At 41.6% G+C, this 14,315-nt stretch overlaps 1 protein-coding gene across 5 annotated transcripts in view; it reads left to right on the top strand.

Annotated features, from left to right (window-relative positions):
- The window catches only part of LOC121875159 (phospholipid-transporting ATPase ABCA1-like), a 157,731-nt gene that overhangs the window by 89,224 nt on the left and 54,192 nt on the right, over nt 1-14,315 (top strand). For 3 of the 5 annotated variants that reach the window (XM_042379595.1, XM_042379593.1, XM_042379596.1), the window contains exons 4-6: nt 3,979-4,219; nt 7,746-7,973; nt 10,491-10,619. In XM_042379595.1, the coding sequence (XP_042235529.1) occupies nt 3,979-4,219; nt 7,746-7,973; nt 10,491-10,619 (598 nt within the window). Of the gene's footprint in view, nt 1-3,978; nt 4,220-7,745; nt 7,974-10,490; nt 10,620-14,315 lie in introns of those variants that run through there. The other 2 variants (XM_042379592.1, XM_042379591.1) reach the window with 1 other exon arrangement.

Below are 14,315 nucleotides of genomic sequence, written 5' to 3'. Positions count from 1 at the left end.
GCGGTCAATTGAACCCGTGGAGGTCCACGTAAAACGAGAAGCGCGTAAATGAAATAACATAACACATGAGATTAATTTAAATAGAGACTGGGCCGACTCCCAAACTCCACTTTTTCCGACACAATACGTACCTTGTAGTAAAAATAACATCATAATTTTATGATGGTATGCACACACACATAATATCTAAATAAAAAACTACACTACTGTACAAATATAAAGGTTTTTAACACTTACGTTAGTAGAAGAGATGGGTCGGCATACGGGGATGGCGGCTGGTTCCGAGGCAGAGGGCAGATTAGCGGCCCTCCAGTGAATCACTATCACTATTCACAGAGGTTTGCAGGGCCTCCCTGACAAACCCCTCAAAGTCCATATCCTCACTATCACTGACTTGGGCTGGCTGTGGTTGTGGTGGGTTGCGGGCGAAGAAGTCCGTAATACTACGTTGATGACTAGCATTGATGTTGTCGTGATACATCTGGACATATGGCTCCATAATTTTCGACAGAAGATTATTAGACACTTCATACAGATGCTTGACTGTGTCTTTGTCAAAGATGAGCTTGATTTTCTCCGCCAACTCAATGACTTCCTTCACATAACCATGGCTTGGTCCAGGTAGTTCAAGGTTTCTCGGGGGTGGTGGGGGTCCAGCGGAAGCCATTGTGAGGGGAATAGCGGGCACAAGAGAGAACTGTATACGTGGAGACTGAGAACAATGAGATAGGCCCGGCTAGGTCAGCGACTTCTTCCCTCTGTTGGCAGGGCACGTCATGTTACATTAGACCAATCACAGCTAGCGGCGGAGGGAGGTAAGGATGCGTGGTCCAATCGCAGTCCGATACGTCTTATGACATCAGCGATAACTTAAGAGCGACCTAATGCACACCCTCCCCACAACGCTTCCCGCGTAAATGATGGAAAGAACCGCGTAACTTAAAATTGTCATTCTGGCAAGGTGCCGCATAAACAAAATCCACGTAAAACGAGACTACGTATACTGTACATTGATTTATGACTGTATTTTTTTACTTTTTTAGTATTGTATGTACAACACATTTAAAGAAATATTTATATTTGTACAGTAATTAAAAATAGACCCGGAGCAGAAAAATCCAGCATTACCCAAGTGGTTGGTCTTCCCACCCGCGCACCAACATGTGAGGATGTGGCTAAACATGATACAATCTTTCATAACACCAGGAACCCTTGTCCCCAGGCCTTGAGCAGAAAGGTTTGGAGTGATTTTCTCGCAATTTTCTTAGATTTTCCGTTATTTGCGCGTTATTTCCTAATCGATATTTGCTCCCAGACCCAGAAATAAAAATTTTGACAGATTTTCCAGCTTTTTTTTCTGAAAATGCTCATGATCTTCAACCTTGGAATTTGTTCCCAAACCCGGGATTTAGATAATTTTACGGATAATTCTGAGCAAATTTCAATTCTCTATTGGAGAGTTCCGAGTTTGAGGGATTCTGGCTAACGGAGATATTACTTGTACATGTACATTAAATTTTGGGAGTAGGAAGCGTAATGCTGAGTACAGTATTGAGATATAGTGCAGTGTTTATTTTTCACATTGAATAAGATAGTCATTTGTAGCTACTATAGTAGAATTAACATTTGGGGGTTTTCATATGCAAAGTTGCTTACAGTAGGGTCGGGATATATCACGAGATAGGGTCCAAGGATGTTTGCTATGTACTAAATTGCGATATATAATTACATGTTTTTAATGGGGAAATAGGGTTAGGTTCTGGAGGCTAATAAAAGTGACTAAACTTGTCATAAAATGACACAGTCTAAAGTTAGCCAAATATAAATTGCATTGCTGGAATCCTTGCAAGACAACAAATAATTTGAATATAGAAATCACATATTTTGCGCAAGAGAAAACAAATTTCAACTTGTATTTTTGGCCCATTTAGGGGATGTTTAGGAGTGTTTCTGACTTTATACGGTTTTTGGCTTTATGTGAGGTCCCAGGAACATAACCCCACATAAGTTGTGAGTTTACTGTAAATAAATTTATAAGTACATATATTGGAAAATGTTGATAATTTTGGTAGTTGTGATATAAAAAAATCTTTATACAGGTATAAAGTCGGTATATATCCTGACCCTACTGTATGGTATAAATTATCGCTACAGGGTTTTCATACTCAATTTTTCGTATGAAGTAAAAATTTCGTATGAAGTAAAAAATTAAAATAAAATAAGTTTATGTTTACGTATGAACACTAGATACACAAGACACACATTTGGTAACGTTGGTGCAATCTGACACTATGTAGACTGCACTCAAGGTTACCACACCAGTCTCCATTTTGTGCTTAAAGGACCCAGGATATGACCTTGACTCACATTTCCCACACATTTTCTCATGGCTTGTGCTGATATCTCGTGCATCATAATGATATCATTTATTCATAACGGTATTGTGAGAGTTGTTAACCTTGCCTTGTGTTGCTGGTGAGGGTGGAGGGGTGAGAAAATGTAAAAAGTACAAGGAGAGCGCACCACTTGGTGATAGTGTGGTGCCTCCTGATGCCTTCTACTTGCGATTACGTATAGAAGTAATTATTTTGTATCGTGATTACTCATAAAAATTCCTTTTAGGTAATTTATTTACAATGCTAATGCAACAAATCTCCCCTTTTTATCTCAAATAGCAAGCTTGTTATGGCTCACTATGTATACAGTAACAATTTCTCGTGTGGTGCAGTCAAGTGCGGCGAGATGAATAACAGGCCAGATCCCGAGCGTCTCATGGGAGAGCGCCTACCCAAACTCAATAGTGTTAATATGACCATGCAAGAAGGTGCAGCTATTTATGATTCATTTCGGTAGATAAATGGATAAAGATGGTGTCATGAGAGGCAGAGCCAGAACCCCATAGGTTAGAGTGGGCAGGCAACTTCACCTTCAGGAACTATTGTTAGGCACCTCACCTTAGTGTGCAGTGATCACATTTTCTGTTAAATCACTTACCTGTACAACTAGATGCTCTTTCTCCTTTATTAAAACTTTTTTTATATACAAGATATTTCCTATTTTCTGTGTGAGGTGATATACGCAACATAGATGTGAAGTGTAGCTGAATGTCTTACTCGTTTAGAGGACCAAGACACATCCAACTGTGTTGATCAGCAGTTCCTTTGTTACTTTACTGATGCCATCGATTATTCTTGTACAGTTCCGTAAATGTGTTTCTACGCCCCCTGTGGTAACCCGTGTCTCCAAATGGCAATGTTGCAGTAGTAGCATTATTGTTTATGAATGAATGGGTATTGGTTGTGTAATGACGGACGTGATTGGTGGATAGGTTTGCTGTAGGTCATATATAGGTGAGCCGTTTGGAGAGACGGGCTACCACAGGTGGAATAGGAACACATTTCCACAACTGTACAAATTGTTTCAATGTCAGCAACTGGGGTCTGGAAAACATAATCCTTGACATACCTCCACAAGAAGAAGTCTACAGGCATAATCTCAGAAGGCCATGGGGTTGTTGGTAGTACAGCAGTAATGTGCTTATCTCTCACCTCTATGTCAAGGGTTTTAATCTTGCTTGGTCCAGGCACACGTAAGAAGGGTGTTATCCTATGGGACCCTACCAAACATCACAGGTTTCCCAGAGTACGGTTTTCTCCTGTATTAACACTGGGTAGAACAGGCTCGAATGGCTAATAAACTGATGAGTGGTGAAAATTATTATAAAAAAAAAAGTGACAGTTTTCCGTTTGTGGTAAAGTGTGTTTATTATTGGGAGAATCTTTAATTTGTACTGGTAAGCCAATAACCAGCTCAAAAGAGTTAGTGTATTAAGGTTTTGAACAAGTTTTAGAATAATGTTCAATGATACTGTAGTTTTGTTGTATGGATTGATGTGTGCTTTTTTGTGTGTGTGTTCACTTTAATGATGACAAAGAAATGCAGATTAACATAGATCTGTCTTTTAATTTTGTGTTACAGACTTTTAACAGCAGTTGGAGACTTGTTCAGTTTAAAATCAAGCCTGGAGACAGCAGAGGAACTTGCAGCAGCCATGGCAGCCCTTCCAGCTTCTTCGACTGCTCTCCAGACCCTTGGTTCCAGGATCACAGTCTTGGTGCCACTGGAAGACATTCTTATGAACGACTTTGAAACGAAATTAAATTTCAGTAGTGTGGTTATTGACATCATTAAGAATGACCTGCTGATAGATGTTAATCGAGTAAGTACATTGGCAAGTGAAGCTTATTTGGTTTCTCTCATATTGTACCATTGGAAATTGAGAATGTTTGGTTCCTCTAAGGTTGGTTTAGATTATGTTAGGATGTTATCACTGTAACTTTCTTGAATTTGGCTTTTTTGATACTTTGGAAACAATCTAAATTTTTTGAATAAATGGAAGGAAATTATGGTGGCCTCTGTGGGGATATCTCTTGTGAACTTGTGTTGTCAACACATCACATTTTTGAGTCACAGTATTAGGTCGTCTCCTTCCTGTGAAGGGAAGAACACTGCTTGGCATCAGAATGTAGGAGTACAATACTATGTGTGTGACAATGATGATTCTTCTCACATGATAAACTTTTAATATAAATTCATTGTATTTATTTGGTGTACAAGTATACTAATTGAGGCGCTGAGTGCGACAAGGTACCAAGCGCCCACAATCGCAATCGAGAAAAACTCAATTATAGTTTGAAAAAATTCAAAATGTCGTAACATTTGAACCAATGAAGATATTGAGTTCGTTCAAGTGGCAGTGTGTAGAGCTCTTAAAGCTGGTTTTGCAGATACTTAAGTCATATTAATTGAAAAGATTTTTTATAGTAAAAATTGCATTGTTTTTGATGGGTAGCGTTTGTAGTTTCATTAATATACATTGTTGAGGTATAATTTTGCATAACATGGAAGCAATAATGTATTAAAGACTACCCCCAGAAAGTCAAAGGTCATTGTACTGTTTGCATAAAAGCAAACAATACCAGGTATTACCAATATTTTGACCGGGGGCCAAGCCCCAAAAAGTATTATAAAAAAAAAATGCAGTTACTTGAGTAAGTTATTATTAGAAAAATTACAGTAAACAATGATTTGTATTACAACCCACCCTCGCTCTCAGCCGCCTCCTCCTCCCTATGTTTCCTCCCTTTGGTGTTATAAGACTCGTCACTCGGACAGGCCGGAACACTACACGTCACGTGCCACCTGCCCGCACTCCCACCCTCCTTGCCCTCCCTTCTCTCTGTTTTTCTCTCAATGGTCCTCACTGCCTCCTTTCTGCCAGTTAGAAAATTAAAAAAAGGTTCAAGTGTTATTACATAGCATTCCTATGACATTTTGTAGAAACAGGGACTCTCTTTAGGTAAGAAACCGGAAAATAATGAGTCGCTATGAGTGAGAGAGGCTACGATTGGGGGCCGTGGGCGTGCTTGTCCCCTTCTCCCACTCAGTCCACCTCGAGGCACAGATCACGTGCTGTAGAGACGCTTTTACCTACCTTCACTAATATGGCTCTCAGACTTACAAGTATTGTGCTGCTGGGACAGTTTGTGTTTCTGCAGATAGAGGAAAGGTTGGGAGTACAGATAATACTATACACTATAACTCAGTTTGGGGGGAGCACTTGTTACCTTGTCACACTCAGCATCTCATTTATGATACAGGGTGTTAATAATACCTTGTTGGAAACACTGCTCCTTGTCCAATAAGTGAAGCTAAGCAACATTGGGTCTGGCTAGTACTTGGATGGGTAACCGCCTGGCCCTAATAACACCAGATGCTGCTAGCATGAGGACTACTGGAAACAAGCCTCTCGTGGCTTTGTCAGCCGTCCTTGGTCAAATTGACTTAATAACAATTATTATTACAAAGTCCTGTTATGGTTTTAAAATTTTATCACAACAAAACCAAAATACATAGAATTATGCTTTTTTTGGTATTTTGTTGCTTAACAAATCTAGTTTTATATGTTCTTTAGTGCATCTCAACATGTTCACTTTAGTGGACCAAAACACATCTATCCTTGTTGACCAACAGTTCCTTTGTTACTCTCCCAATACAGTACCATCAATTATTCTTGTACAAATTGTTTCAATGTCAGCAACTGGGGTCTGGAAAACATAATTCTTGACATACCTCCACAAGAAGAAGTCTACAGGCATAATTTCAGAAATTCACGGGAGCCTGGAGATGATTCCATGATATTTAACACATCGGGAAATTCTCATAATTTAAATTACTGTACATACAATCAAACCTCCAGTGTGGAGACCGAAAATTGTTGAATGGTTGCAACTCTCCCAACTGGGGGATCATGTAATTGGTTAGCATGTCTAGGTACAAGCCTCCTTAGATATTCTGCTCAGCAACGAAAAATGGTCCTATCACCCTATCCTGCATGTGTCCACACCAAATATTAAATTTTGAGTTATCACAAATGTGTTCACAAAGCATAAGTGGGTTTTGAGACCCCCATAGTGACACATTACGGTGGTAACTTCGTGTGAAAGGCTTCATCAGAGAAGAACACCGTTTTAGGTACTCGTTGTCTTCATCAATCGAGTCAACGTGGAACACGCAAACTCATTCTCCGAGGCTTGTCATTAGGTCATAAAGCTTGGACTATTTGCCCTTTATAAGCATTAATGTGCAATCTCTTGTGTGCGACTTTGTGTCCCATTGATCTTGGTACAATAGCTGCAGTTCACTTGAAGCGCAATGAATAGACTTCTTAGGGCTGTGTTGGAGTGTCTCTTGATATTACCAATGGTTCCTTGAGAAACACCTGGACGTCCACTGAAGCCTGTTTATCAGACTTGTTGTCTCCTGATGGTGGGAGGTGGGAACCACCTCTTGAGGAAAGGAGGTGTGAATCACTTCCTGATGGAGGGAGGTGTGAACCACTTCCTGATGGAGGGAGATGTGAACCACTTCCTGATGGAGGGAGGTGTGAACCACTTCATGATGGAGGGAGGTGTGAACCACTTCCTGATGGAGGGAGGTGTGAACCACCACCTAATGGAGGGAGGTGTGAACCACCACCTAATGGAGGGAGGATTGTTCCCTATTGGTGGTGGTAATTCTGTTAAACAGTTCTCACTGATCAACTCTGTAGACCAGATGACACACTGGACTTCCCCTGTGTAGTCGCCATCTTCATTCCAGCTTCTTATGTTAGAAACTGGCCACCCAGATTATAAACTTGAGAAAAAACTTTAACTTATTTACCTAATGGCCACCCCTAGAGGTGGCCATACTGAGGGAAAGAGGCCAGTGGCTTGTGTAGGATCCCTCTATTGTTCTTGATAATTTTATTGATGGCTCTTTTGAAGTCCAGTACTTTTCTTGATTCCACAGCTTGGGCTGGTATACCATTCCATAGGTCTACCACCCTTTTTGTGAAGAAGTTTTCCTTATGTTTGTTCTGCATGATAACTTAGCAAGCTTGTAGTTATGTCCCCTCATGTTGGTGGTGCCTGACATCACAAAGAAATGATGTCCCAGCTTCACGTCTTCCATCCCTTTCAGGTTATTAAATGTTTCAATGAGATCTGCCCTATTGTGCCTTATTTGAAGGGTTGTTAGTACTAAGGCAACAAGATGCATTTGGTTTTGTTGTAATACAACTTTAAAACTGGTACAGAAGTTTGTTGACACCCTGTATATTTACTGCACTTAGTGTGTATATCACATGTATAGGTATTTTGACTTGGACACTGATCTTTCTTATATAACTTATTTACTTTTAGATTTATGGGATAGAGACTCGGGAAATTGTAAGTTTGCTGTCATCAGTGAAGATGCTGAAGAAGTTAGTGCAACTCAGAAACAACATGGAGGACACAGCCAGCATCGTTAAGAGGAGCACAGTTATCTCACCCATTGTGAAGCTTTATCAAGCCATCCAGGAAATGGGTCCAGAGACATTTACTGAAAATCTCTTACAAAGTGTTAATTACACATACCTACTGTCTAAGGTAAGCTTTCTTTCTTAGGTCACTTGATGTAATGACTAGCTTTGATCATTATATTTATAACTACTCTACTGTATTTTACACTGCTAAGGTACTCTTAAATTGCACGAAATGGGGGGGGGGGGTGCAGAAAGCAGTGTAAGTACATATTTATCAGCGTTACACTGCTGTACCCGAGCTTCACTTTATGGCTCTTTGGGACAGAAATAGCCAAGGGTTCTTATTAATGACCATGGGGATTGTATAAAAGGGAAATAGAGGCAGCTTGGAAAATATACAGCATCCTGGATGGTACAGTATTGTTTTCTGTACAGGTAATTAATGGAGTATTGGACTAATAAGAATGATGTATAGTATCTCCTCTCTACACCAAATTTCTATACAGTAGTATACATAAATTCACTATCTTGTACATGTTTACTGAACCACTCTTCAGATTCCAGTACAGGAATACCCTGATTATCTCAAGGGATGCATTACTTAAAGTGATTATGAATAAAGAATATGCAAATATCTGGGTAATTTTCTCCAAAGGAATTAATGTAAATAGGGGGGCATGCATTCCTAGCTGGTAGCTTTGACCATATATTTACCCCAATTTATTATGATTATCATCTATTAACACATCTAAAAGGCTAGCAACAGTGCATCGTCATATTCTTTGTTTGTTTGTCATGACGGGTGATTCTCTTCACTCTCACCAACATTGTTATGGGTTGTTTGTGACAGTCTACTTACTGAGAATAACATATGAATAGTGTGAAAACCATATAATATATAGGGTAACCATTGTAAATACAGTATTTTCTTGATTTAACGAACTAATTCGAGCAACCCCTTTCCGTTAAATCAAAATTCTGGTATTTTTCTTGATTTAGTAAACTACTGTAGTTTGCTAAGTCGAGCGTGATTCTGTTCAATTCTGCTCCTGCCACTTGGCGATGGGGTTTGTTTACATCTGCTCAGTCTATGTCCTGCTGCCACCGCATGTGTTATTCACTGCTACCTCTCTGTCTTCATCTCGGTCAACTAACTTCAGTAATATATCCGTTCACCAGAACCTGACCTGACCTGACCTGATGCAATGTCAGGTGGAGGTAGGGTGTGGGGGATTGGTGGTCTCATATGAGTGACCTTCTGATGGAATGTCAGGTCACCCTCTCTTGAACAGGGGATTAGTGGGTCTCATAACCTGAGGATGTCTTGAATAAAGACACCCTCCAACACCACCAACGCTTCTACTACTTTGCTGTCACTCAGAATCGACTATGACGATCATCCAGCTATGAGACAATGATATGAGTTATTCAGGATGTCACCTTCGTTGGTGAGTTTTGAGGTGATTAAAGAGACCGATACGGGACCTGCAGAGTCGTTCACAGATGTTGCACGTGTGGAGGGCTACATCTAGTGCAAGAGGGGTGGTGGCAGTTTCTTTCTGGCATCGGCACTTGTCTGCCTCGGTTTGCAGTCGGGCTAATTCGAAAGTATTGACATCTTCTCGTGTGGTGCTCCTCCAAACATTACGATGTGGAGAAATCGTCTCCCAGGTGAGGGGGTTGATTTGGCTCTTTTTCAGGTTTGTCTTACGACTATCAGTTGCCCTCCAGCATTATGTTTACTGTTCATTGGGTGACTGTAAAGTAGCTGCTTTGGCAGTCTGCTGTCGGCCTTGCAGGTAACATGGCCAGTCCAGCATAGTTGTTCATGGATAATAGTAGCCTCGATGCTCCTACAGTTGGTGTCAGCAAGAATACTGGCAGATGTTCTCTTGTCTTCCCAGCGAACACAGAGTATGGAACGTAGACTACGTTGATGAAAGTTTTCAAGTGCCTTGAGGTGCCTCCTGTATGTGACCCATGTCTCGCTGCCATATAGCAGGGTGGGGAGGACTACTGCTCGATATACGTGTAACTTTGTAGATAATTTCAGCTCCCTACAGCTGAAGACAAGGGTACGGAATCTACCAAAGGCTTGAGATGTACATCTGATCCGACATTGAATCTGTTTGTCAATGTCTGCGGTGGTGGACAGGTGGGAGCAGAGATACTGAAAGTGGGTAACATTAGAGAGGGTAGTACCGTTAAGTTGGTTGGAAGGTGGAGGTGTGACTGAACCAGGGGCAGGCTGAAAGAGAATCTGAGTCTTATGTACATGCTATGTGCATACTGTACTGTACTTACAGAACAATGTTTAAAATCCCACTATATCATAGCCTAAGTCCTTATATACATCTAAAATCACTTAATTTAAGAGAAAAGAAGAAATAGAATGACAAAATACAGTAAATGAAAGGAAAGAATAAGTAATCAGGTAAATAAAATACTGCAAATTTAAAGTTTAACCTCGTTCGCATCGGCGGACATTCATAAGTCAGACGTTCTTAAGTCCGGTACCCCTGCAATGTGTTTTGAACTGAAGTGTTTACTTTATACCTTTCTGCATAATATTACATCCTTTATCAATTGCTGAAGTAATTATAAATAATTCCAAATACTATACTATACTGTCTGTTAACAGATTAACAACATGAGGATGGAAGCTTTACTCAACACTGACTGGCTGGCGACTATGAAGGTGGACATAAGTGCTGCTGTCGGCAGCCTCTCACAGCTAAGCAAATTGGGTGCTGTCATGGATCTTAGCAAAGTAAGCATACCACTATAATTCTTTACTATAATTTTACAACTTGTCAATATTAAAGGAATTTAACTTGTATACCTAACCATGTGAAATAAAAATCTGTAACCACCATTGCCCCTCAGTACCAGTTTGCTTGTACAAAAGAGAAGACACAGGCTGACTTGGCCTTGGGCAGTCTTGGCACAGGGAGCACCTCACAGTACACACCCACACCACTCAGTACACACCCACTCTACCTCACCACACCCACACCACCTTACCACACCCACACCACTCAGTACACACCCACTCTACCTCACCACACCCCTGCCCACCACACCACACCACTCAATTACACCCACTACCTCCCACCACACCCACACCCTCAGTACACACCACTACCTCACACACACACCACCTCACCACACCCCCACTCAGTCACACCCACTACCTCACCCACACCCACCACTCATGTCACCCACACTACCTCACCACACCTCACTACCTCACCACACCCACCCTCCATACACACCCACACACCTCACCACCCACCACCAGGTACACACCCCACACCCTCAGTACACACCACACTACCTCACCACACCCTACCTCCTACACTCCACACCACTCAGTACACACTCCTCACCACATTCACACCCTCAGTACACACCCACTACCTCACCACCCACACTACCTCACCACACCACTACCTCCCACCACACCCACACCCTCAGTACACCCACCCTCAGTACACACCCACACTACCTCACCCACACCCACACTACTCAGTACCACCACACCCTCAGTACACACCACACTACCTCACCACAACCCCACACCACCTCACCCACACCACTCAGTACACCCACACCACACAGTGCACACCCTACCACACCCACACCCCTCACAGTACACACCCACACTACCTCACCACACCACACCACCCACCACACCCACACCCCAGTACACACCCACCTACCATACCCCACCACTCAGTACACACCCACCTCCACACCCACACCACCCAGTACACACCCACCTACCACACCAACACCACCTCCACCACACCCACATCACCAGTATACACCCCACACCACACCCACACCACCTCACCACACCCACACCACCTCCACACCACCTCACCCACACCCACCACACCCCACACCACCTCCCACCCACCCATACCACCTAGTACACACCACACACCACCTAAGTACACACCCACACCACCACACCACTCCACCCAGTACACACCCACACCACACAGTATACACCCACCACCTCACCACACCACAGTATACACCCACCACACCACACCCACCACCCACCACACCACCCCACCACCCCTTACCACCCAGTACACCCCCACACCCACTTATTTTGCACAATGAATCAAATAATTTGCCACTTGCAACTCTTCATGACTTGGAATGGTTATGGCAGTCTGTTCCATGGTAGAAGAGCTTTAAGTTCTTCACAAGTGTTCAAGCTAGGATTATCAATGGCAAAAATGGCTGACACGAACATATTGTCGCAAGTTTTTCAGGTCAGGATCTCTACTCCAGGTAGTGCTGGGAAGGGTAAACTTTTGGTTAGGTCAGGTCATGAATCCTTCATCTGACCTAAAAGTCAGAAGAAATCAAAGTTACCAAACAGTTGTGACCTGATATGAGCTCTTTTTGTATAAAATCCTCTCTGGTCTCCATAGTGGACCAAATACTTGACAGGGGAGCCAAGCTCCCCTTTACCCCACCTGCAGTTACTGGCCTGTCTAGTACACACCCACCCACACCATGCCCACTGTTTGTGTGTGTGTGTGTGTGTGTGTATGTGTGTGAGAGCCAACCTAACTGGGCAACTGCACCCAGTAAGTTCATCCTTCTGCGGTCGAAAACACAACCAAAATCACAGATCCAAACAAAACAAACTATACAACCTCTTATGGTCGCTGCATGGAATGTCACGACCCTTCTGTGTGACAATGGACGAGTTGATGATTGGAATTTTTTCGTAAGATGACAGGTCAATGGGTGAAGAAAACCCTTAAATTCATTATGGTAATGATATTTTTAAATAAATTAGGTCAAAAAGTGTCAAAAATAAGGGTTAAAGTTGCAAAAAAGTCACGTGACTGCGAAAAGCTCTGTGATTGGTTGTGACGTCACTAGTTGGCGCTAGCTGTCCAGTTAGCTGTGGTGTAGGTATTTGTTGTTACCAACAGGAATACAGGACTCGTGGCCATATACAATGTTAATATACACAAACATACCTTATTTTTAGGTTAAAATAAATTACTTCTCAAGTATCATCGTGTGTATTTACTTGCTGGGTGCCAAAATGATGCAATAGACCGATAACTCCAACATGGAAGTTTTCATCACTGTTCTCTATTTCATGTCTGGAAAATGTAAGTTTTCATCACTGATGTCTATATTTAATGTTGTGGAAGGACTAGGGACGACCATAGCCAGGGGATGGGCTTGAGATGATCAGATGACAGATGTACTTCATAGCTCGATGGTGGAGTTTTTGATAATACTCTACTATCAAAATGACATCTACTTTTAGTAAATTTCTTTCATCTGCCATGATGAACCCTGGAAGTAGTTATCCAACCTTCTCGGCTGATCGGCTCTGAAAACAAATATTATAAGTTAATTAATTGTTCTTTACTGTGTAATACAGAAATGCTTTATTGACAATATAAATATTACTTAGCACATAAACTAATTCAATGGATATTAGCTGCCCATACAACAAATTTCATATTGTAAACATTCCAAACAATATTGGTATTATTTTGGTTTGGGTCATCTGGGAACACCAAGATTCTAACTATGGGATTAAGTACTTTAAACGAAAGGCAAATTATAAGCTATGGGATTTCTGTAGCATTTTTTTTAGCATAAGAAAATACAGGTCATATGTTAGGTTAGGTTAGGGTAAGATGTGTTATAAGGTAAGCTTAACATACAACAGTAAGGGGGGGGGGAGGTAGTAACTCCAAACTAGTGATTTCCGATAGAAATGAAGGTCTAAATTGTTCATAACACATCGCAAACCATCAGAAAAAATATAGTCCGCGGGTCTAGGTACAGGGATGACCAGAACTTAAAATTTACCCAATATAACTATCTCAAATCTAAACAACCGAATATGTGTGGTAGTTAAAGTAAGATTTGACCCATTAATTAATATAAATGGTGGTATATCCCAGTGGTTCATTAGTGAATCATCAAAACAATAACAGCACTATGTTGTCATGTTTACCTAACATCAGGCATTCTCAAAACAAGGTCCAGACATTGTCATTACTTCTAAATTTACTCGTAGCTCCATCTGTGCGTCATCTGCAGGGTAAGTGGTGACGTCATTGCAAATCTCGGCCCTGTTTCTAGAGAAATAAACTTATCTCGACTATTATAGCAGGACTTTAAACTTTTATTACACATTATATATACCGTATCACTCTACGGACGTGGCAGAGTGTATTTCTTGTGTTTACCCAGAACCGTCAACTCGTCCATTCCTGCTCCCAGTGTAAAATTTCAATTTTGTATAGACTGTTGCCCTCACCCCCCCCAGTGGTGGCCTACACACCCATACCCATGCACGTATGTCCCTACTGCCCGGACACTGCTGGCCAACCTGTCACCACCTCTCTGTTCTTTTCTCATAAGAACTAGTTTCCTCCAAATGAGACCAAAGCAGATGTCAGTGGCA

Source organism: Homarus americanus, unplaced genomic scaffold (assembly GCF_018991925.1).
Source record: "Homarus americanus isolate GMGI-L3 unplaced genomic scaffold, GMGI_Hamer_2.0 scaffold36970, whole genome shotgun sequence".
Classification (NCBI taxonomy): domain Eukaryota; kingdom Metazoa; phylum Arthropoda; class Malacostraca; order Decapoda; family Nephropidae; genus Homarus; species Homarus americanus.
The sequence above is the reverse complement of the archived record's forward strand: the minus strand, read 5'-3'. Positions and strand labels throughout refer to the sequence as shown.